This window comes from Suricata suricatta, chromosome 9, assembly GCF_006229205.1.
Source record: "Suricata suricatta isolate VVHF042 chromosome 9, meerkat_22Aug2017_6uvM2_HiC, whole genome shotgun sequence".
Taxonomy (NCBI): Eukaryota; Metazoa; Chordata; class Mammalia; order Carnivora; family Herpestidae; genus Suricata; species Suricata suricatta.
The window spans coordinates 106,268,831-106,289,371 of record NC_043708.1 but is presented as its reverse complement, the minus strand read 5'-3'; the positions used below and the strand labels follow the sequence as shown (position 1 = coordinate 106,289,371).

Genomic DNA, 20,541 nt, shown 5'->3' with positions numbered 1-20,541 from the left:
CGGGACACCACGACTCTGGCGCGACGCTCCGAGAAGCCGGTCGGCGCCGCAGCGAGCCCAGGTGAGCTCGCGCCCGGCGCATTTCAAACGGGCCAATCAGCGCCCGCCTGCCGGGAAGGGGCGGGGCCTCAGAGGAAGTGGCTGCTCTGCCGGAAGTGGCCCTCGTCTCCTAGGCGACCGCGGGGCGGAAGCGCGGGCTGCCTGGGTGTCTGGGCTTCAATCAAATGTAATGAAATCCACCCCCTTCGATTTTCCCATGAGGAAACTGAGGGTTTCGTTTCCTACAGCACAAGAAGTCCAACGGAAGGGCCAGTCCAGCGTGGATTCCGAGGTCAGCAGGGTTCCCTCGCGGGAGTGTCCTGTGTGCGGTGCCCTGCGTCTGGCTTCCGTATCATCACATCATGCTGGCGTCCTCTCCCTCCCTCACCTTGCCTGGGTGCTCCCTCTCTGGTTCCTCCAGCTCTTTCTTGTATATACATTCTTTTTTCAAGTTATTTTTTATTTTATCAAATTCTTAACAGTGTTTGATCCTGAGCATGGTTAAAAAGAAAACCACCGGCCCGAGATGGAGTCCCTGATGCTAGCTAGTCCAGGTCACCAAACAGGGGCTTAATATTGAATCCAAGTGTAGTTTCTCCCTCCCCTATAAACGTGGTCTGAACCAGTCGGTCAGGAACTTTCTCGTCCATACCAATGAGGTAATGTCACCCGGGCCCTCTCCATCTCCCTCTCCCCTTGCCCCCCACCAAAGGAACATGAGACGACCTTCCAAATAAGACTCCCTGTGCTCCCCCCTTAGGGAGTGTGACCTGGTCTTGAAACAAGCCTGTCTTTTCTTTTACCAGTAACTTCCTTGCCCCGTCCTCCTTCCTACAAATGCATTCCATTTTGTACAGCTCCTGAGAGCATCCCTCTGCTTGCTAGATGGGATGCTGGTGCATTCATGAATCGCTCAGTAAAACCAGTTTGATCCTTTAAATGACACAGTTGGATTTTTGACAGCCTATAGAGATGAATGAAGTTTGGTCCCACTGTTGAGCAGCAGTGTCCACTCTTTTCTAAGGTGAACTAATTCCATCCCACTTCAACAGTGGTCCCTAACCTCAGGCCTGTCAAGTCTGCATCTACATCTGTGCTCTCACGGGACTCGAGTCCCAGCTCCTCAACCAGACACCAGTTAAGTGGACAAAACTCAACATCCTTGGCCCATATCGTGTGACATAAAGACGGTTTTTCCTAATGCTTGTATTGGTTTGTTTGTTGTTAAATGACAGGTTGGGACCTGTATTGTGTAGGAACGATGCATGGCTACTGGCTACTTCTTAGTTACCCTGCAGGCTGGCTTTGGCCTCAGTCTCTCCACTGGAACTACTCTCCCTGGGTCCACCACGTCCTTGATGCTAAATCTAATTGACCCTTCTTCCGGCCCTTAACTTACTTGGCCTCTCATTCGTCTCTTACTGTGCCTTCATTTTTCTCTCCTAGCACTCTAAGCCCCCTTTTCGCAGAACTCGTTTGTGACTTCCTTTTTTGTGTGTGCTTAAATGTTGTCCCTTAGGGTTTTTCCCTGGTCACCACTGGCTGACCATTTGCCTCAGGCATTGCCAATCACTCTCTCAGCTTCCCACACCAATCACATTTGTTCTTCTGAGCTCCAGACATTCTCCGCTTGGATGTTCCATGGTCACCTCATACCGAATGTGCCCTAATCTCTTCCCTTGAACCTGCTCCCCTTCAGTGAATGGTATCACCATGTACCCAGTCACCCAAGCCAGAGTCCCAGGTACCATCTGTGACTTCTGCCTCTCTGTTCCAACATCCACTCACTCTGTTCCAACATCTTGACAGTTCTACCTACCGAAGAGCCTTCAAATCTCTCAAATGCTGCTGTCTATCCCCTTGGCTCCTCCCATCATCTGGATGACTCCAACAGTACCCTAACCGGCTGCCCTGCTGCTGCCCTCCAAATCTGCAGCCCGTTCACCTCTACACCACAGATCGAGTCCTGTCACTCCCCTGCTGGGGACACTGCAGGAGCTCCCTGGCGCTGGACACCCTCCCAGGGCCCTGAGGCTCTTCCTCTCCAAGCTCATCCCTTATCATTGCTCCTTGCACACGCGCGTGTGCGCGCGCGCACACACACACACACACACACACATACACACACACAAACACACAGCCACACTGACCGTGCCCTCCGGAATCACCTAAAGTCCCTCTGCTGTCAAGCCGTCCTCCCCGCCTTCCTCTGACAATGCCTCCTTATTCTCAGTTCTCAGCGGACCTTCTGCCGACAACTTGCCACCGAGGGTAGACCCCTGCTCTATACCCCCAGTGCCCTCCACCCTGCCAGCAACCTGTTGGTTTCCATCAGAGCTCCCATCCTGCTTCGGTCACTGTTCCTCTACCAGTTTATCCCCACAGGCTCACTAGGTGGCACTGTTGCACGGTCAGCGCCCCACAGTGGAGCCCCCCCCCCCCCCCCCCCCCCCCCCCCCCCCCCCCCCCCCCCCCCCCCCCCCCCCCCCCCCCCCCCCCCCCCCGTTAATGTCCAGGAGGAATGGGTGCATCCTTCCCCGTGGAGGGCTCAGGTCCATGGAGCCTCACCCCAGCTTTTCTTCAGGCCACTTTCTCCTTCCTCCCTCGCCTCTATCCATACTAAAGCTCTCTGAGTTGTTTTCTTTAAACTATAAAATAAAATAAAAACAGTCACCTCACACCTAACACATACTTCTCTCTTCCCCGTTCCGCCCCTCCCCCCTCCAAGGGCTCCCCATAGGCAGTAAAAGATTTGCATTTTCCCCTAGAATTAGAGATCCAGACCAGGAGTAAGGGTAGCAGAAGGGGAGGGAGTAGAACAGAGAGGCTTCTACCAAAGTCAGGGTAGTATAATTTGTGTCCAGTAAAACCCACCCTTCTTGGTTGTACTGCAGTGGATCTGACAAACACACCATCCTGTAACCGCAGTCACTGTCACCGCAAAACTTTCTTTGTGCTGCTCTTTAATAGTCAGCCACCTTCCTCCACCCGCAGCCCTTGTCAACCCCTTTTCTGACATCCTTCCTTAGTTTTATCTGTTCCAGAACGTCCCTTCTTCAACGGGCGAAATGCTTTGGAGATTCTGCGCTTGTGAGTTGCACACGTAGGAACCAGGTTTCCTTTTTCTGCTGAGTAGTAATCCCGTGTGTGAATGTGTGACGGCCTATCCATCTGCTAGCCCGTGGACGCTTAGGTCGGTTCCACCTTTTGGCAATTATGAATGAAACTGGTATAACTATTTGCATAAAGGTCTTTATGCAGATGGGGATTTTCATTTCTCTTGGGTGGGACTGCCAGTCATATAGTAAGTATAACTGCCCAACTGGCCTGGAGGGTCCTACGCAAATCACTGGAGAGAGGCTGAGCCTACGCTGGATGGAAACCATAATTAACCCAAACCCCCACAAGAACGGCTGTGGGAACCTTATAACCACCAGTGACCAGAAAGGGCCAAAGTCTAGCGTGTTTGAGAGAAGGCGGTAAAAGTGAGGACAGGATGCCTGTGATACACCCAACACACTCCACCAGAGGAGCTCTCTCCCTGGCCCTCCCCGCTGTTCACACTCAATAGCTTAGGCTGCGCGGTGTCACACCACAGGCCATGGGACTCCCCCCAGGCCATTTGAAAATGAACGACTGGATGTTAATGTTTTACATACTCAAAAGACAATAAAAATCAGCAAGCTTAGTGAGGGGGGGTTGTAAAATTGATACAAAAAGGAACAAATGATCTGCACCATATTTCAAATGAGTTACATACACATAAAGGGGCCATAACTAACCCAAGTAATTTAGACCATGGAGACTACATGCCCTCGGGCTCCAGACAAAAAGAACTTGAAACATATATTGAATTCTAATTAGTAAGCCTTTTTGCAGACACGGGTTAGTAATTCTCAAAGGACATTCTGTACGTTCTAAGATTGAGCAAATAACATATTGTAGATAATGGGAGCCAAGTTTCTCTCCGTTAGAGATGGGAGTTATATACACATTAAAGGGAGGAAGGGTGAAAAGTACCTGGGAATTCTTCATACTATTCAGCAACGTTTTTCCAAATTTGAAAAAAAACAAAAGAACGGTTGGACTAGACCAGTGTTTCTTAAACCGCCTTATATTAAAAATCACTTGGAGGGGGTGGGGCGGCACCTGGGTGGCTCAGTCGGTTAAGCACCCAACATCAGCTCAAGTCATGATCTCATGTTTGTGAGTTCGAGCCCCACATCGGGCTCTGTGCTGACAGCTGAGAGCCTGGAGCCTGCTTCGGACTCTGCGTCTCCCTCGTTCCCTCTTTGTCCCTCTTCCGCTCGCATTCTCTCTCTCAAAAATAAATATAATATTAAAAATTTTTATTAATCACTTAAGGCTTTTGATAAAAATGTAAAAACTTCAGGATTTCTCCTCCCCTCCCCCCAAGGTATTCTGCGTCTGTGCATATTATATCATCAAACACATTTTTTAAATATTTATTTATTTAGACAGAAAGAGTAAGCACAAGCAGCAAGGAGCAGAGTGAGAGAGAGAAGAAGAGAATCCCAAGCAGCCTCAACCCTGTCAGGGTAGAGCCCAACTCCGGGCTCAAACCCACACACCATGAGACCACGATCTGAACAGAAGTCAAGAGTCGAACGCTTGACCCACTGAGCTACCCAGGCGCCCCCATCATCAAACCCATGTTTGAAAGGCTGGATTAAATTATCTTTGAGGTCTCTTGTTCCACGCTCTACAGGAGGCATGAATTAAGCCAGTTGTAGAAATCTGTTTCCCAGAGTGAAGAGGATGGGTGTTAACAACTCTCTATTTGCCCGAAATACATTTATTACAGAGTTGAAGCATTCATGCAAGTATCAAGGAGCCGTAGGAAAGGCCCTTGGACAACCTCCTGGGAAAAACATTCAGGAGAAATCCTAGAACTCTTCGAAAGTCAGTTGATACATACACTGTCTAGAGTTACACAATTCAGGAATGAGTGGCTTGATTTCCATCCTTCCGACAGGACCAAGTGCCTACTGGCCTTGGGGCCTTTGGCCATACACTGTGTGACCTGAAACATTTGCCCCACGCCACGCTGGCAGGGCTGGCCGCCTTCCTGCCCACCAGGGCGTGCCTCCCATGCCAGCTTCTCAGTGTGGCCATCCAGTCTCACCTGCCCTACCCCACCCATCTCTGTTTCTTCACCAGGCTTCTTTTCTTTATAGGACTTACCGTTACTTAAATCTATCTATCTTTCCCTACTGACGGTCATAAGATTCACTCCATGCAGGAGGGCCAAGGTGAGTTTTGTCCACTTCTGTTACCCCCGGTCCCGAAAACAGAGTTCATTCCATATACACCAGGCACAAAAAATAAACATTCGTTGAATGATTTAGCAATGCACAGATATACAGGAATCCATTTCTTAAAGACATTTCTTAAGTGTATTTATTGTGAGAGAGTGAGCAGAGCACAAGCAGGGGAGGGGCAGAGAGAGAGAAAGAGCAAGAGAATCCCAAGCAGGCTCCACACTGTCAGCGCAGAGCCTGATGCGGGGTTCGAACTCACAAACCAGGAGATCAGGACCTGAGCCGAGATCAAGAGTCAGACTCTCCACCGATTACACCACCCAGGCATCCCAGGAAACTATTTCTCCTGATGAACAAACATGTCCACAGTGTGGTAGGTGAAACATAACCAAATCAAGTGGGCAACAGGCCTTTATTATAATAAATAAGTTTTATTTTATTTTTCCTCCTCCTATACAGTTTAAGAAAACAAGACATTAAGGTAAGTTGGAAGAACATCTGAGTTTAGAAATGGGTCTTTGCTTTTTCATCCATAATGGATTGTTGACTAGAAAATCAGAAGCCAGCATTCAACTAATATGTTATAAAGAGCTGTTATCCAGTGTGCATAGGTATGTCATATACTACCACAGCCAACACAGGTTAGGGACACAGTAGAGCGAAACGAAGGGTCTCCAACACATCCGACCACACCGTTCAACCCCACCTTGCCTTCCTCGGAACGTCTCATATGAGCTGAGCTCCACAACACTGTAAGGTGACAGCCGATGTCACACAGATCACTTGGGACTCAAATAGTTTCTAAAACCTCCCGCTTCTCATTCTAATCAGTGACAAATTCGTTCTTCTCTAGAAACTGGGCCACAGAAAAGCAAACCTCTGTGATGGGCGGAAGGACAACGTACGTTAACGGAACAGCCTCATTCAAACACATTCAAGTTTTATCACCACCGTGGCATCTGAGAAATTTGGGGGCAGTGTGTCTCATGCAGGGGGGAGGAAGAGGGACCTCCCATTAGGAGTACGTCACCCGCCATGAAACCCCCTGTGAGACCATGCAATGGCGAGCATCGCTACCAGTGGGAGTGTGGCATGTTTCCAAGGCGTATTGAGACACTCAAAACCCTGAGGGCTGCTAAGGAAAAGACATCTTCCCAGTGGTCTTCAGCTCAACCACTGCCAACTTTTTTGGCCTTCCGGGATGGCTTAAACAAAACTACACCCACCTTACACTGAATACCTGATGGTAATTCATATTCGTGAGCCCACTGTCTATATCTAGAAGCTTCCAAGTCAGCATATTGCAAACTGTCATCAAATTTTAATTTGTAACACTGTCCAAAAGTCTACAGTGGGACTACATTTACCAAACACATAAAAACATCATGAAACCTTGGTCTTCTTTTGTTAACATTTCTTTTCCATCATCAAGGATGATGAAACAGGTCACATCACCCCAAATTAAATAATCTCAAGGGCCTGCCAACTAATCACTTATGACTTTCAACTATTTCTGAACTAAACAAACATTCTCCTCTCTATAAACAAAATATTATAAAGAGCTTCATGGCTTTGGCATTGCTAGAATAGGGTATTTAAACTTTGTACCCTTTTTTTTTTCAGCATAAAATGGAAATCACAGCAAGATGAAATGGATGCCCACAGACCCTGCCTGAGTAGAATTCTACTAACAGTGTCACATTTTTGCCCCAAACCAAATTTTGTCAGGCGGCCGGGAATTAACGTACCAAAAATTTAGCAGCTCATATAATTTTATCAGGCTACCTTTCCCCAGAGGAAGGAAACAAACAATAAAACGAATGAAATCATATTTCTTGACCACTCTCATCCAATATAAATTTTTACTTGTCCTCAGAGCATTGGACGATGAGCTATTCACAAGGCCATTCGTGTTTCTGGGCCAGTTGACCACAGAAGCAGTATTCTGAGTTTGGAGGGTGTTCCCAAGTCAGCAAAGACGATCCTGCTTCATGAGGAGAGCCCCTCAAGTCATAAGCAAGTGCAGATCAGGGTCGCTGGGGCCTCTGTTACAAAGAGTTTTGCATCAGCATTTCTGAACTCTCTGAAAAACACCACGAAATACTAAACTCTAACTCCTAAGGCAACAGATGAGAAAATGCCCAGTGTGCTAGTCCGATGCAGAGTAGACAGCAGGGTGGAGGGGGGCACCTCCTTAGGTGGTGACTTGCTAAAAATTAGGTAAACTGCAACAAGGCTGATAGGCCCAGTGCCTTCTGGAACTCAGGACACCAGCAGTGTTCACATTTGGCCTGTGGCCCTTCCGCATTAGAATCACAGGGGACTTGCTCCATTTTAGGGCAAATCTCCTCTAGAGGACCTACATTTTAAACTACTAACACAGAAGCTCCTGATTTGGCCTGGGAATCTGCATTGGTCGCTGTAGTTGACCAACCCTTTCCAAGGTCTTTGACATCATCTGTGCCTGAACACTAAACTCTGTGGCACCTGTGAAATGCCGATCCAATAGTAAATGGATAGCATCCCCAAAGACAGTGATGCCATTGGTTAAAAATTTTTTTAATGTTTTTAAATTTATTTTTAAGAGACAGAGAGAGACAGCATGAGCAGGGGAGGGTCAGAGAGAGAGGGAGACACAGAATCTGAAGCAGGCTCCAGGCTCTGAGCTAGCTGTCAGCACAGAGCCTGATGCGGGGCTTGAACCCACGAGCTGTGAGATCATGACCTGAGCCGAAGCCAGACGCTTAACGGACTGAGCCACCCAGGCGCCCCACCATTGGTTTAAACGGTGATGGATGAGCATAGCCAACAAGAATGAATTCAGCCAGCTCCCACACGTAACACACTTGACCTGCACCACATAATCCTTGCCAGCATTGAATTGACAACAAGAAAACAGAACAGAACACGGACACCCAGCCATGTGGACTTGAGAGAAAATCCAAATCCACATGACATGGGAATTGGCACTTTAAGGCAGAACAGACTTATGGGAAAGAGGACTCTTTCCATTTGTTCCCTTTACTTGGTGGGGAGAGGAAGAAGACCCCTCCCCAAACGAGGTCTCTTCATTCTGAAGTGCCTCCCCAGTCCCCAGGGCTCCCACAGACCCAGCTTCCTCTTACTCAGCACCCCCACCACCGCTGATCTTTCTGGCTCATTCTCCTCCCACTGTGGTGGCTCTTGGCAGGGGCTCTGTCATGACTCAACAAATGACACAGGTTCCACTTTCAAAGGGTAATACTACAAGGGTAGTAAAGCTCATCCAACTATTGAGTAGGAAGGCTTCAAAGGTAATATGCTTAATCCAACTATTTAAATAGAACTGAACTATCCATTTTAAATAAATGTAAAACTTAATGAAATATCATGGATTTGTCTGAACAAGGACTTACTTGAACCCATCTTCCCCTTTTAAAATCACAATAGAGAATAAGTGCACATCTAGAGAAATTTCCCCAGTTAAATACCTTATTGACACGAACACACTAAAAAATGCCAAGACATCAACCGCTGTGAATATGTTAGGCCTTGGTGAACAGACTTCATGTTGACATCTGGCAAGAAAAGCTTATGGTATGAATCATGTTTCTTTTTTATGTAATTCTGGCTCAGGAATCCGATACAGTGTAGCTGAGAAATAAATTATGTTGCTGAGGCTGAAGATGAGGCACAGAAATATAGCTCCAGCTATCTGAGGGAAAGACAGGGGCCTGGAGTTAGCCAGGAGCCATTCCCTCCTCAGAGTCTTGTCCAGAAGTATGGCTTCCATCTGCAGGTGCGTGGCCAGGATCACACACACGTGGAAGAGCTGGTGACTGTGACCTAGAGCAAACAGAAAAGGCTGCCGGGATCAGCAGTAAAAAATGAATGGGGTGGGGGGGAGGTACGGTGCACCTGGATGGCTCAGTCGGTTAAGTGTCCGACTTCAGCCCAGGTCATGATCTCACAGTTGTAGGTTCAAGCCCCACATCAGGCTCTGTGCTGAAAGCTCAGAGCCTGGAGCCTGCTTCGGATTCTGTGTCTCCCTCCCTCTCTACCTGCCACCACCCCCCCATCACAAATAAACATTAAAAAAATTTTTTTTAATGAACAGGGGCCAATGGGTGCCTCAGTAAGTTGGGCATCTGAGTCTTGATTTTGGCTCAGGTCATGATCTCACAGTTTGTGAGTTCAAGCCCCACAGTGGGTTCTGCACTGGCAGTGCGGAGCTTGCCTGGGATTCTCTCTCTCTCTCTCTCTCTCTGCTCCTCCTGAGCGTCTTTCTTTCTCTCTCTCTCTTAAAACAAATAAACTTTTTTTTTTAAGAATGGACTCCTGATACCACACTATGGTGTGTAGGCTAAAAACATGCTGGACAAAAGAAGGCAGACACAAGGGAACACATATTGTCAGATTCCATTTATATAAAATGTGCAGAAGAGGCAAATCCACAGACACAAAGTAGGTTAGTGATTTCTTCAGGCAGGGGGTAGGAATCAGGATTAATAAGACATGGGCAGGAGAGATTTCACTGGGGGTGATGATCATGTTCTAAAACTCACTTATGGTGATTTGAATCAACTTGGTAGGTTAACTAAAAATATCACTGAATTGTATACTTGAAATCAGGGAATTATATGAGACATAAAATATGCCTCAATGCATTTATTTGTTTGTTTCTGAGATGTATATTTATTTATTCTTGAGAAAGAGCAAGCGAGCATAAGCTGGGGAAGGGCAGAGAGAGAGAGGGAGAGAGAGAATCCGAAGCAGGTTCCGCACTGACAACACAGAGCCCAACAAGGGGCTCAAAGTCAGAAACCGTGAAATCACAACCTGAGCTGAAACCAAGATTCTGATGCTCAACCAACTGAGCCCCTCATTTCTTCTTCTTCTTTTTTAAGTGCAGTGTGAGAAACATTAAAAGGCCCAAGTACATTTTTTCAAACAACCTGTCGACCAGTCCTGTTTTTCACACGAAGCCTGGCATCGTGTTCTACCAAAGTTCACCTCTTCAGAGCTGGCACGCATCAGCTCCAATTCTGGTTTGAGGGCCAATCGAGAAGCCAACCAGAGTTTCTGTTGGCCATTTACAAGGCAGTCCTCTCCCGACTGGGTTAATCCCAGACATGGCTGGGGGCTCTTCCTCCCTGCTGGACTTACAGGACCTTGGCTCACCAGCCATGTGTCCACAGAGGGGAGGACCCAGCAGAGGGGGGTGGCAGCGGGTGGGGATACTCGGAGTTGGTGGTGATGAGAAAATGAGTCCATTGCCCAGGGCCGAGGACTGTTTGTCAGACACCCCTCAGCAAGGACAGCACATGTCGCGGGCTGAGTGGTGTCTTCCTTCCCCCACTTCCAAACGTTGAAGTCCCACCGCCCAGTATCTCAGAGTATGACCATATCTGGAGCCCAACATGGAGTTTGATCCCAGGGACTGTGAGATCATGACCTGAGCCAAAATCAAGAGTCAGATGCTGAACCGACTGAGCCACCCAGGTGCCCCTGAAGACAGGATCTTTTAAAAAGACAAGTTAACATGAGGTCACTAGGGTGGACCAACTGTGACTGGTGTCCCCCCCCTTTTTTAATGTTTACTTTTATTTTTGAGAGAACACAAGCAGGGAAGGGGCAGGGATGGGGGAGAAGAGAATCTGAAGTGGGCTCCGTGTTGACAGCAGTGAGCCTGATTTGGGGCTTGAACTCATGGACCGTGAGATCATCACCTGACACTCAACCGACTGAGCCACCCAGATGCCCTGTGATGGGTGTTCCTCTAAGAGACAGAGGTTAAGGCCTGGGCATGCACATGCACAGAACAAAGACCATATGAGGAGAGACAGAGAAGCTGGCCATCTGCAAGCCAGGGAGAGAAACCTCAAGAGAGACCAACCCAGCCCACACACTGGTTCTTAGCCTCCAAAATTATGAGAAACTGCATTTCTGTTGTTTAAGCCACTCAGTCTGTGATTCTTTGCTACAACAACCCTAGCCAACAAGTAGAACACAAGAGTTAAAAAAAAAAAAAAAAAAGGATTCTCTTTCATTAAAAAAGAGAGAGAGATGGGGCCCCTGGGTGGCTCAGTCAGTTGGGCATCTGACTTCGGCTCAGGTCATGATCTTGTGGTTTATGGGTTCAAGCCCTGCATTGAGCTCTATGCTGACAGCTCAGAGCCTGGAGCCTGCTTTGGATTCTGTGTCTCCCTCTCTCTGCCCCTCCCCCACTCACACTCTGTTCTCTGCTCTCTCTCTCAAAAACAAATACACATTAAAAAATAGAGAGAGAGAGAGAGCCCTCTCAGGCGGGTGGCCGGTGAGCTCCTTAGAGCAGGGAGCTGCCTGCAGCCCAGGCTGTGTCCCCCGGGGAAGAAGGGTGCCTCGGGTCCCCCCCTGCCCACTCGGGCTGTCCTAAGGGGCTGTGTATGCTTTCCAAATCCATGCATGATGCAGCTAAAGGGCTTCTTGTCTGGCGGTGAGCCCTGCTCTCCAAGGACACATGCCCAAGCAGAGAGAGGTGACTAGCTGAGCTCACCGAGGCTCAAACCGATCTTCAATAGGACAAGAGAGTAAAAAAAAAAAAAGATGGAAAACGCCCCAAGCCCTGATGTATCTGACATGCACCTACAACCAGAAAAGTGATTCCAGCAAGCTGGGCAGACAGGAATGTGGAGAACTTTCTATGGGCCGGGCCAGTGCTAGCCAGTCAGCACTCCGCCCCATGGCGGAGAGGGACCCCCACAGCTGGCAGACCCCATTCCTGCAGGACGGATCATCTTCCAAACCCACTGTCAACGGTCTGTCCTTAACCGTTGTCTGGCAGATGTCCCCCTGTAGGGGTGTCTTTCTGTTCTGGCCCCTTCGGCTGAAGAGAGTGGGATTAAACGTGAATAAGTGAAGTGTTATTAAGACACCAGAGAGTTGGCACCACAGGGCCAGGGCTAGTTTTCCTGCAGCCCCCGGACTTCATACATGACCACCCATACCTCATCTAGGCAGGGCTCGGGGGTGGACTGGGCTCCTGTAGACAAGTTCCAATTCCCTGGCCCTCGTGTCTCCCCCCTTTTGTTTGAAATTTGCCCCCTGTGAATTTTGGTCACTGGCATCCCTTCTGGGAGGACAGAACTGAGGTCAAGGAAATGAAGTTCTTGTCAGAGAAGATAAAGCAAACCTGGCCCACGTGTCTTAGGTGGGAGGAGATGGAAAACTCAACTGGACCAAATGGGCTTGGGGAGAACCAGGTCCCTGCCCACCACTTAAGGATAAGGGATGACCCCTGAGCCCCCATGACAGCCTATCTAAGGAGCTCCCATCCCAAGGACGCATCGGCCTCACCGGAAGTGGCCCAAGGGTCCCTCCTCCACCCCTGCTTCTCTAGACAGAGAGGAAGGTGCTCTCCCAGCAGTCAGAGGTCCTGTGGCTCTCACAGCTGCTCTAAGGGCAGTGAGCGCAGGTCCCCCTGGAGGGTCACAGACCTCTGGGTGACTGCTGGCCCGATCGCCCCACACTTCCGGGATGGCTGGCGCCCTGAGAATCTGCATGATCCCAGATAAGGCTCTGTGCTGATGCTCTGGGGGCCACCCCTGAGAACCACAGCTCCACCAAGACTCCTGGCCCCCCTGCAGCTGCCTGAACGGGACAAAGACTCTCTCCCCTCTGTTAGCCTCAGCCATTTTCACTCTGTCTTGTTCCTCTCCAGGGCTGCCCTCAATGTCCATTTAATCCTGGGATTTCATGTTCGGGGTAATAATGGGACTCCTGAGGCCCCAGAGCCCATAGGAATGCCTTAGAATCCTAGAGGCACCTGCGCTCCGTCCGCCTCATCCTCCCTGGCCATCTGCCTGCTAGGGACATCCTGGCCTCCATTACCTTACAGTGCCACTGCCCTTAGCTTGCTCCTAGAGAAGCCCCGGGGGAATTGCGTCTCTCCACGCCCGTGCTCCCGCTTGGCGACTGCGCATCCTGGTGGCAGGGAGCCGAGGGGCGACAGGTCCCCGCATGCTCACCGATGTAGTCGAAACGGCCAGGCGCCAGGCGCTCCGGCAGGTGTGCGGAGTAGAAGAAAGAGGCCAGGAGGGTCATGGCCGTGTGCTTCTGGTGGTACAAGACGGCTTCATTCTGCACACCGTCCGCAGAAAGCAGGAACAGCTGCAGGGATTGAGAGAAACATCAGGTCTCAAGGGGAGGCCCCCCCTTCTCATCACCTGCAGGCATCTCTGCACACGTGTGCAGACACCCCAGGCCAAGGCCCTCACCTCCTCAGGTCTGTGGCTTGGAAAGGGAACTCTCAGGGACCATGGGAGCAGAATTCCTATTTTTTTTTAATGTTTATTTATTTTTGAGAGAGAGAGAGAGAGAGAGCAAGCGCGAGAGCGAGCAAGCGCAAGCAAGGGAGAGGCAGAGAGATAAGGGGACCCAGAATCTGAAGCAGGCTCCAGGCTCGGAGCCGTCAGCAGACCCTGACACAGCGCTCGAACTCATGAACCTCAAGATCACGACCTGAGCTGAAATCAGACGCTTAACCGACTGCGATCCCCCGCCGCCAGCCGCTCCCATAATTCCTATTCTGATTGTGATCCATCTGAGACCCAAGGCAACTGTATTTTAATTTTTCTCCCCGCAGGGCAGCTGTATTTTAATTCTCCAAATGCTCATAAAGCTTTTTGGGTTATTTCATTACATAAGAAAAGGAAAGAAATCAAGGAAGGAAAAGAAAGGAACAGAAAAACCCTATTAGATCTATTTGCTACTCTCTTGTCTAGGGGTAAAATGGAAGTATAGTAAAAAAGTGGTCTCTTCGCCCTTGAACTCAATTCTCACAGCGCTTCCCTGATTTCATGCTCCTAATGAAGGTTATAAGATCTAGAAATCCCTGGAAGGCCTTCTGAGTCATCAGAACGTATGAATTACGGCCATTTTACTGTTTGAGAGTTAAGTATGGTTTTTGTATTGTTACAAATAACACCAGCCACCACTTACCTAGGGCGGAAGCCAGCCTTTTATTTGCACCATTGCATCAGAGCCTCAACCCTACCAACTGCCAACAACGTCCCATATTGCAGATGAGGAGGCTGGGCCAGAGGGTGACTTGCAAACCACTAATTAGCAGTTGAAGTCAGGGTGCGGATGCAGGCAGGCTGATTTCCAGAACCTGGGTGCTCATCAACCTCACCGCTCCGGATCAGATGACCCCGCCCCTCTGCCCCTAAGCGCCTCTGCCCGCCCACTGTCTGACGCATCCCGCCCCTCCGCCCCCCGTCCGACGCAGCTGGTGCTCCTAATAACGCAGACCCTGTGCTATGCAATTTGGTGGTTAAGTGGGAACGGCTTGTTCTCTCTGCTCTGGTGTCCTGTATGTGTTCTGTGTCCTCAAGGAAGGAGTCAGGAGAATGGGCTGCATCTCGACCTCTGGGTATCCCCCCATACCATCCCCCCGCCCCCCCCCCCCACACACACAGGAGGCACTGGCTCTGGCCCGCCCTTCCGTGCTGACTTATGCATCAAACCTCAGGCTGCCCCTGGGAGGGGAACTCCACTCACTGGGTGCCGGCCCTCTCCCAGGCATTCCTGAGCCCTCTGATCTGCTGATTTGATTAATCCCCTCTACCCCTCTGTACAGTGGAGGACGTTAGTCACATTGACAGAGGAGGAAACTGAGACTCAGAGAGGTCATGTTCATTGCCTAAGGTCACACAGCCAGTGCACACTGAGATTTGAACTCAGGTCCATCTGATTTGTGAGTGCCTGGACTTTCCCCCTTCTTGTGTCCCTCCTACACCCTCTTCCTGCATGTTTTCCAATTCCCTTCTACCCTTCTATACTTTTCCTTTGCTGCTAGTATGTTAATTGACAATAACAGAATAAATGCAGATGTTGGATATGTGCCACCAGCCAGCAATCTCTTCTAATCTTCCCCACAGTCTAATAAAAGCAGGTGTTATTACCATGCCCATTTTATAGAGGAGGGAAATCAAGGCACAGAGATGGTACATAACTTGTCCAAAGTCTTACAGTGAGTACATATTAGAGATTTGTCTTCAGAGCCTGCTCTCCTGGTCCTTGCACTAAACCCCAGGCTGCCAGCCCCCCACGATTGCTTCTGAACCCCCAGTCAGTGCTGGCCATTGATGCATCCCCTGTGGTTTGTCAGGGCCTCCCTTCTCCTGCTGTCTCCTAACTACTAAGGGAGCCCCTGGGTCCTGCCTCCCACATGTCTATCGGGACCAGCCCGGTGCTTTGAGCCCCAGGGGCTCAGAAAACAATAGATTCCCCCGTGTGGCCAACAAGCAGAGAAAAGAGAGAGCCAGGGCCCTTACCCTGTAGAAGATGGGAAGGGAGTCCCAGGTGTAGGGATAGGCGAAGGCAAGGACGCGAACCATCTTGCAGAGCCTGGGCTTCTGGATTTCAAGAAACCTACATCAGGGAAGGAAAGGGGGAAGAAACCGGGATGAAAACGGTTTCCGTGAATGACACCTGTGCACACATGACAAACCACCGAAGGCAAGTCCCTGACAGAAGAGAAGTGTTTTTGTACAACCTCCTCCTGAGGCCAGCAGCTCTGCCACCAGCCTCTTCCATGTCTCCCAGCAGTGACTCTGCCTCGCATGTGAAGGCTCCCAGGGGAAACCTTTGTCTCCTAGGGGCCGCATCATGAGAGGCAAGGTTGTCCAAAGAAGTCAGGGGGGAGGTACTGGGCTGGGAAGGCCCTTCAAGACGCAAGTTGTCTGTCAGGGCCTTTTAGAAGTCCAGCAACGACCAGGATGGGGAGACATGTGCGGCGTGGCTGGCCCCCAGCACCCACCCCCACCCTGCCAGGTGAGCAGGACTGTGAAGGAGGAGATGTCAGAGCCCCCCAGGAGCGTGTTGTGTGGAAGCCCTTGGTTCAGTGAAGTTTTTAATTACTTTGAGAGATTTCTGGAGTGCTTAGAACCACACACAGGGACACTGGCCTGGGGAAACTGTGGCCTTTCCCCCTCTTCTTCAACCACACCCTGACCTGTCTCCAGTCCCAGGAGGAAGCGGCCATTAAAATGAGTAGTGCTGTGGCGCCTGGGTGGCTCAGTCAGTTGAGCGTCCGCTTCAGCTCAGGTCATGATCTCACGGTAGGTGGGTTCGAGCCCTGCATCAGGCTCTGTGCTAACTGCTAGCTCGGAGCCTGGAGCCTGCTTCAGATTCTGTGCCTCCCTCTCTCTCTGACCCTCCCTTGCTCGCACTGTCTCTCTCTGTCTCTCAAAAATAAATAAAAGACATAAAAAAAATTTTAAATGAGAGGTGCTGACTGTGGGAAAGACAGGTGGATCCTCCCAGACGGAAGGTGAGGGGCCCCTGCCGGCTTGGGCCTGGCCTGGGGCAGGGATGGGGGGCAGAAGCCCAGGGTGTGGGGACTTGGGCAGCACAGATGGCCGACTGGATACCAGGAGGATGTGACAGGAGCGAGGAGAATCTCCACACAAGACCACAGCCCTGAACTGGGACTCAGGTGAGGCAGAGCTCATGTCCCAGGCCAGGGAACTGTCAAGGCAGAGTGGGAGAGGGGCACCTGGGTGGCTCAGTCGGTTAAGCTTCCGACTTCGGCTCAGGTCATGATCTCATGGTTTCTGGGTTCAAGCCTCACTTCAGGCTCTGTGCTGACAGCTCAGAGCCTAGAGCCTGCTTTGGATTCTATGTCTCCCTCTCTCTTTGCCCCTCCCCATTCATGCTCTGTTTCTCTTTGTCTCAATAATAAATATGCATAAAAAACTTTTTTAAAAAGGCAGAGTGGGAGAGCAAGTCCTCGCTTGAGTCTGACTGGGCATCACGGGGGGCAAGGCCCTACTTCCGTGCCCATGCGCTGCAGGGCAAGGCCGAGGTCCCCACAAAGGTGGTGTGCAGAGTCAGGGTGTGCCAGGGCTGGTGGTGTGGCTGTTCTGGTGCGGCCAGTAAGGCAGTGGAGACCCTTGGTCCCGGCCCTTCCAGACAGTCTCTGGTGGGAATGGAGTCTGCTCCCCACCCCTGGTCCCCCAGACTCCCTTGTCCCAGCCCACAAGCCTGCTCTCTCCTCCACCAAACACAATCCCACCCCGCCAGGTTATTCCTGTCCCCCACAGCCTCCAGGGATATGCCCCAACTTCTTTCAAGCCCATGGCAGCACGCCTCTCCTTTCCTGATCCTGTCCTACATCAGAGAAGCCGCGCAGTGGCAGGGAAGGAAGCGAAGCTCCAGGAAAAGGAGGCAGAGAAACAAGGGACAGCAACTTACATCCCCCGTGCACCAACGGCCAGCCCTGGGAGAGGTGAGGAGGTGAGGAGGTGAGGAGGCACCGCGCAATGATTTCACACGCAGTTTCTGACCTGGACACCCTGGGTTCGAATCCTGCCTCTGCCCTTCACAATCATGTGACCCTGGCCGGTGACGTCACCCCTGTGCGCCTCCGAATCCACGCTTGTAACCCAGCGGCGACAGCCTTGGCATGTCACAGGCTTGTTGCAAAGCATCTGATGAGATGATACTTACAAGGGTGCTTACATCACAGAGCGACACTCACTGCATGGAAGCTATTAATCAAATGTGTGTAGTGGGATTCGTTCTCTCCCCATCCCCAACTTATAGCTGTGCCGCAAGGAAAATGGGGAACAGACAGGTTCCGGTGATTTGCCTGAAGTCAGATGAGCTGATAAAGGCAAAGCTGGGATTGAAACCCCGAGCTGCCTGGCTTCCAAGCTTCACACCGCCGCCCCTCCGCCCCTTCACACCCAGCCTTCATCCTTGCCTATACCCTCTGCCCCAGGGAGCAAATGGGACACACCCCCGCTGTCCCAACAGCCAGAGCCCACCTCAATAGCATTCACGGTCTCCTGGCAAACCCGTCCGCAAGCCCGCTCCCTCCTGCCCCATGCACTGCGCCGCCTATCCTTCCTGGGTTAGGAGAGGCTCACCATTAAGGCACACTCCTTCCTTCTGTGACCACTTACACAGGAAGATATCTGGCTCTGGCTGGCGAGGGCCATCCCCCAAACCATGGATTTCCTGTGACTTGAGACAACATTTCGCCCGGCCTGATAAAGTGCTTCCCCAGGGGCAAACGAACCAGCCTCTCCATCTGCAAAGCCGAGTCTACAGGGGGAAAAAGGGAGAAAAAAAGCAGAGCAGAAGAGAGAGCAACAGAGAATAAAAAAGGCAGAAGAGCCAGCAGCCACAGACAAGGGCCTCCCACTACCAAGGTGCAGTTCCATAGTTAGCCACAGGGTGTCGCCCCAGCCAGAGACCCGGAAGGAGGGGCGGGAGCCACAGAATCCTCCCCAAATCCCTGGATGCCCCACGTGGTCACCCCGTCCCTGCACCGCAGGGTTGTGAGGCCAGTTTACAGGGAGTCAGGCCTCAGCTGCCTAGAACCAGGTTGGCAGGAAACACTGGGTTTTTTTTGACAGAAGCCTCTATCACGAGAGGGTCGATACGATAACAGTCTATTCGAAAACCTGATAAATCTTGTTGCAACAAAGCCTGCAGGATTTGCAAGCAAATTCTAGAACGGGTGCTTGAAACTAACGGGTTTTTGGAACCATTCTATTGCAGAGGTTGTGTGTGTGTGTGTGCGCGCGCGCGCGCGCGCGCGCACGCGCACATGATTATAGTTGTTTTGTTGTGTGGCTGCTGGCTCACAGGAATGTGGACATTTCCACGCATCTGAGAACCAATGACTCCTGTCTCCAGCTCTGACCTCCAGGCCTTCTGGGCCTTCTCTGTGACACTCTGGGCTGCCACGGCATGGCTCTCGGTGCAGCCCACTTCCCACCTGGGCATTCCCCTGAGTAAGTACTTGTCCAGAAAGCCCACTACTGGATGCCTCGGATGCATGGATAAAAAGCACCGAGAGTGACTTGTGACGTACAGCAAACTCTGTGCCTGACATTCCTAAGGGAATGAGGACACCTTTCTGGGCTTCGGGGTGGTCAGCAGGATGAGCAAGCGAGGTCTCCGTCACCCCACTTTGCTCCAAGAGCCGCAGAGAGGTCACGCATTCTCTCATTTCCTTCTCAAATGCTACAGAGGAAGAAAGCAGTTTTCTGGAACATTCCTCTGAACTAGATGCCATGATAATAAGGACCAAAAAACCAGTCAGGGGAGTCCACGGTGGAGATTTACCCTGAAGACATGCACTGGAATGGAATGAATGCCATCTAGACCGTGATACTCTGGTAAGCACAGGAATGACTAAAAACCGCTCGCGAGGTTTGCCATCTCCTTCTTGCTCAGGGAAGGAGATGGGGGTCCTCTGCCACTCCTGGCCACGCCTCGGACTGATGGGGCAGGAGGCCGAGGCAGGGTGGGCTTGGGAGAGGAGGAAGGCAAGGAGAGAACTCTTGGAAAAGACTGAAGCTCTGGCATTGTGGAACATCCAAACCCGCGAGGGCCCAGAAACATCCTCTCAGATGCCCTTGTTTAAGGGCTGTACGCTGAAGCCAGAGGCCACGCAGCAAGTCTGTGGAATCCGGGGCTCCGGGGGGCCCTGGCCCTCCTCTGCCTGCTTCTCCTGAGGTCAATCGGGGCTGAGTACCCCTCACACACAAGTCATCTTCTTGCTCCTCAAAACTGAAGACCAAGAAGGGAATGAAAACAGGAAAGGAAAGAGGACCAGGGAGAAGGGAGCCCAAAGGGCCCTCAGATGGGACATCCCACCCTGCCTGTGGCCCCCTTTCTCTGTTTCTATTCCAGCAGCACTCTCCTCCCATCCCCATCCTGAAGCGGAGTCCATGGAACTGCCCTCCTGCAAAGATCTCTGTCCTTCATGAGCACAGGGCTGGTCCTCAGAAGGCACACGAGGCACCTCAGAGCCCGGCCAGCACGGAGACCCTCTCCAGCCACTCTCCTCCTTCTAGCTGTGCCAGCGACTTCCGGCGACTCCTTGCTGCCTCCCAGTGCTATCCTCTCTGCTGCCCTCACCCTGTCCAGGCCATTCACTCTGTCCAAAAGGCCCCTCCCCTGTCTCCAGCTAATACTCAGTCCTAGTACCACTTTACAGAACTTGGTGTATCCAAGCAGGTGTCATCTTCCATTCTCATTATTTGTTTACATTACATTCTGTAATGCTATACTCTAAATCCTATTTCCTCTGGCCTTTCGAGGAAACGATGACTCTGCCTGAGCTTTGCGGGGTTCTGCAGTCTGCTTCTACCACTGCAGTGGGTGCATTCTGAGGGTAAGGACTGTGCCTTACTCCTGGTATTCCCAGATCTTAACAAGATGCCTGGAGTAGGGCAAGCAT

The 20,541-nt window shown here is 51.0% G+C and overlaps 1 protein-coding gene and 1 long non-coding RNA gene across 9 annotated transcripts in view; one reads left to right on the top strand and one right to left on the bottom strand.

The window, feature by feature from the left end:
* Nucleotides 1-184: 184 nt before the first annotated feature.
* Nucleotides 185-7,152, top strand: LOC115301506. 2 transcript variants are annotated; one of them, XR_003913143.1, is made up of 4 exons: nt 185-331; nt 5,238-5,312; nt 5,781-5,802; nt 6,945-7,152. It is a non-coding gene; the product is annotated as an uncharacterized LOC115301506 (long non-coding RNA). The 2 variants fall into 2 exon arrangements; XR_003913142.1 differs by lacking the exons at nt 5,238-5,312; nt 5,781-5,802.
* A 1,743-nt stretch (nt 7,153-8,895) lies between these two features.
* The window catches only part of PAQR5 (progestin and adipoQ receptor family member 5), a 75,130-nt gene continuing 63,484 nt past the window's right edge, over nt 8,896-20,541 (bottom strand). For all 7 annotated transcript variants that reach the window (XM_029952640.1, XM_029952639.1, XM_029952646.1 and 4 more), the window contains 3 exons: nt 15,617-15,713; nt 13,307-13,448; nt 8,896-9,146 (listed from right to left, as the gene is read on the bottom strand). In XM_029952640.1, the coding sequence (XP_029808500.1) occupies nt 8,905-9,146; nt 13,307-13,448; nt 15,617-15,713 (481 nt within the window). In that variant the 3' untranslated portion in view covers nt 8,896-8,904. The remainder of the gene's footprint in view (nt 9,147-13,306; nt 13,449-15,616; nt 15,714-20,541) is intronic.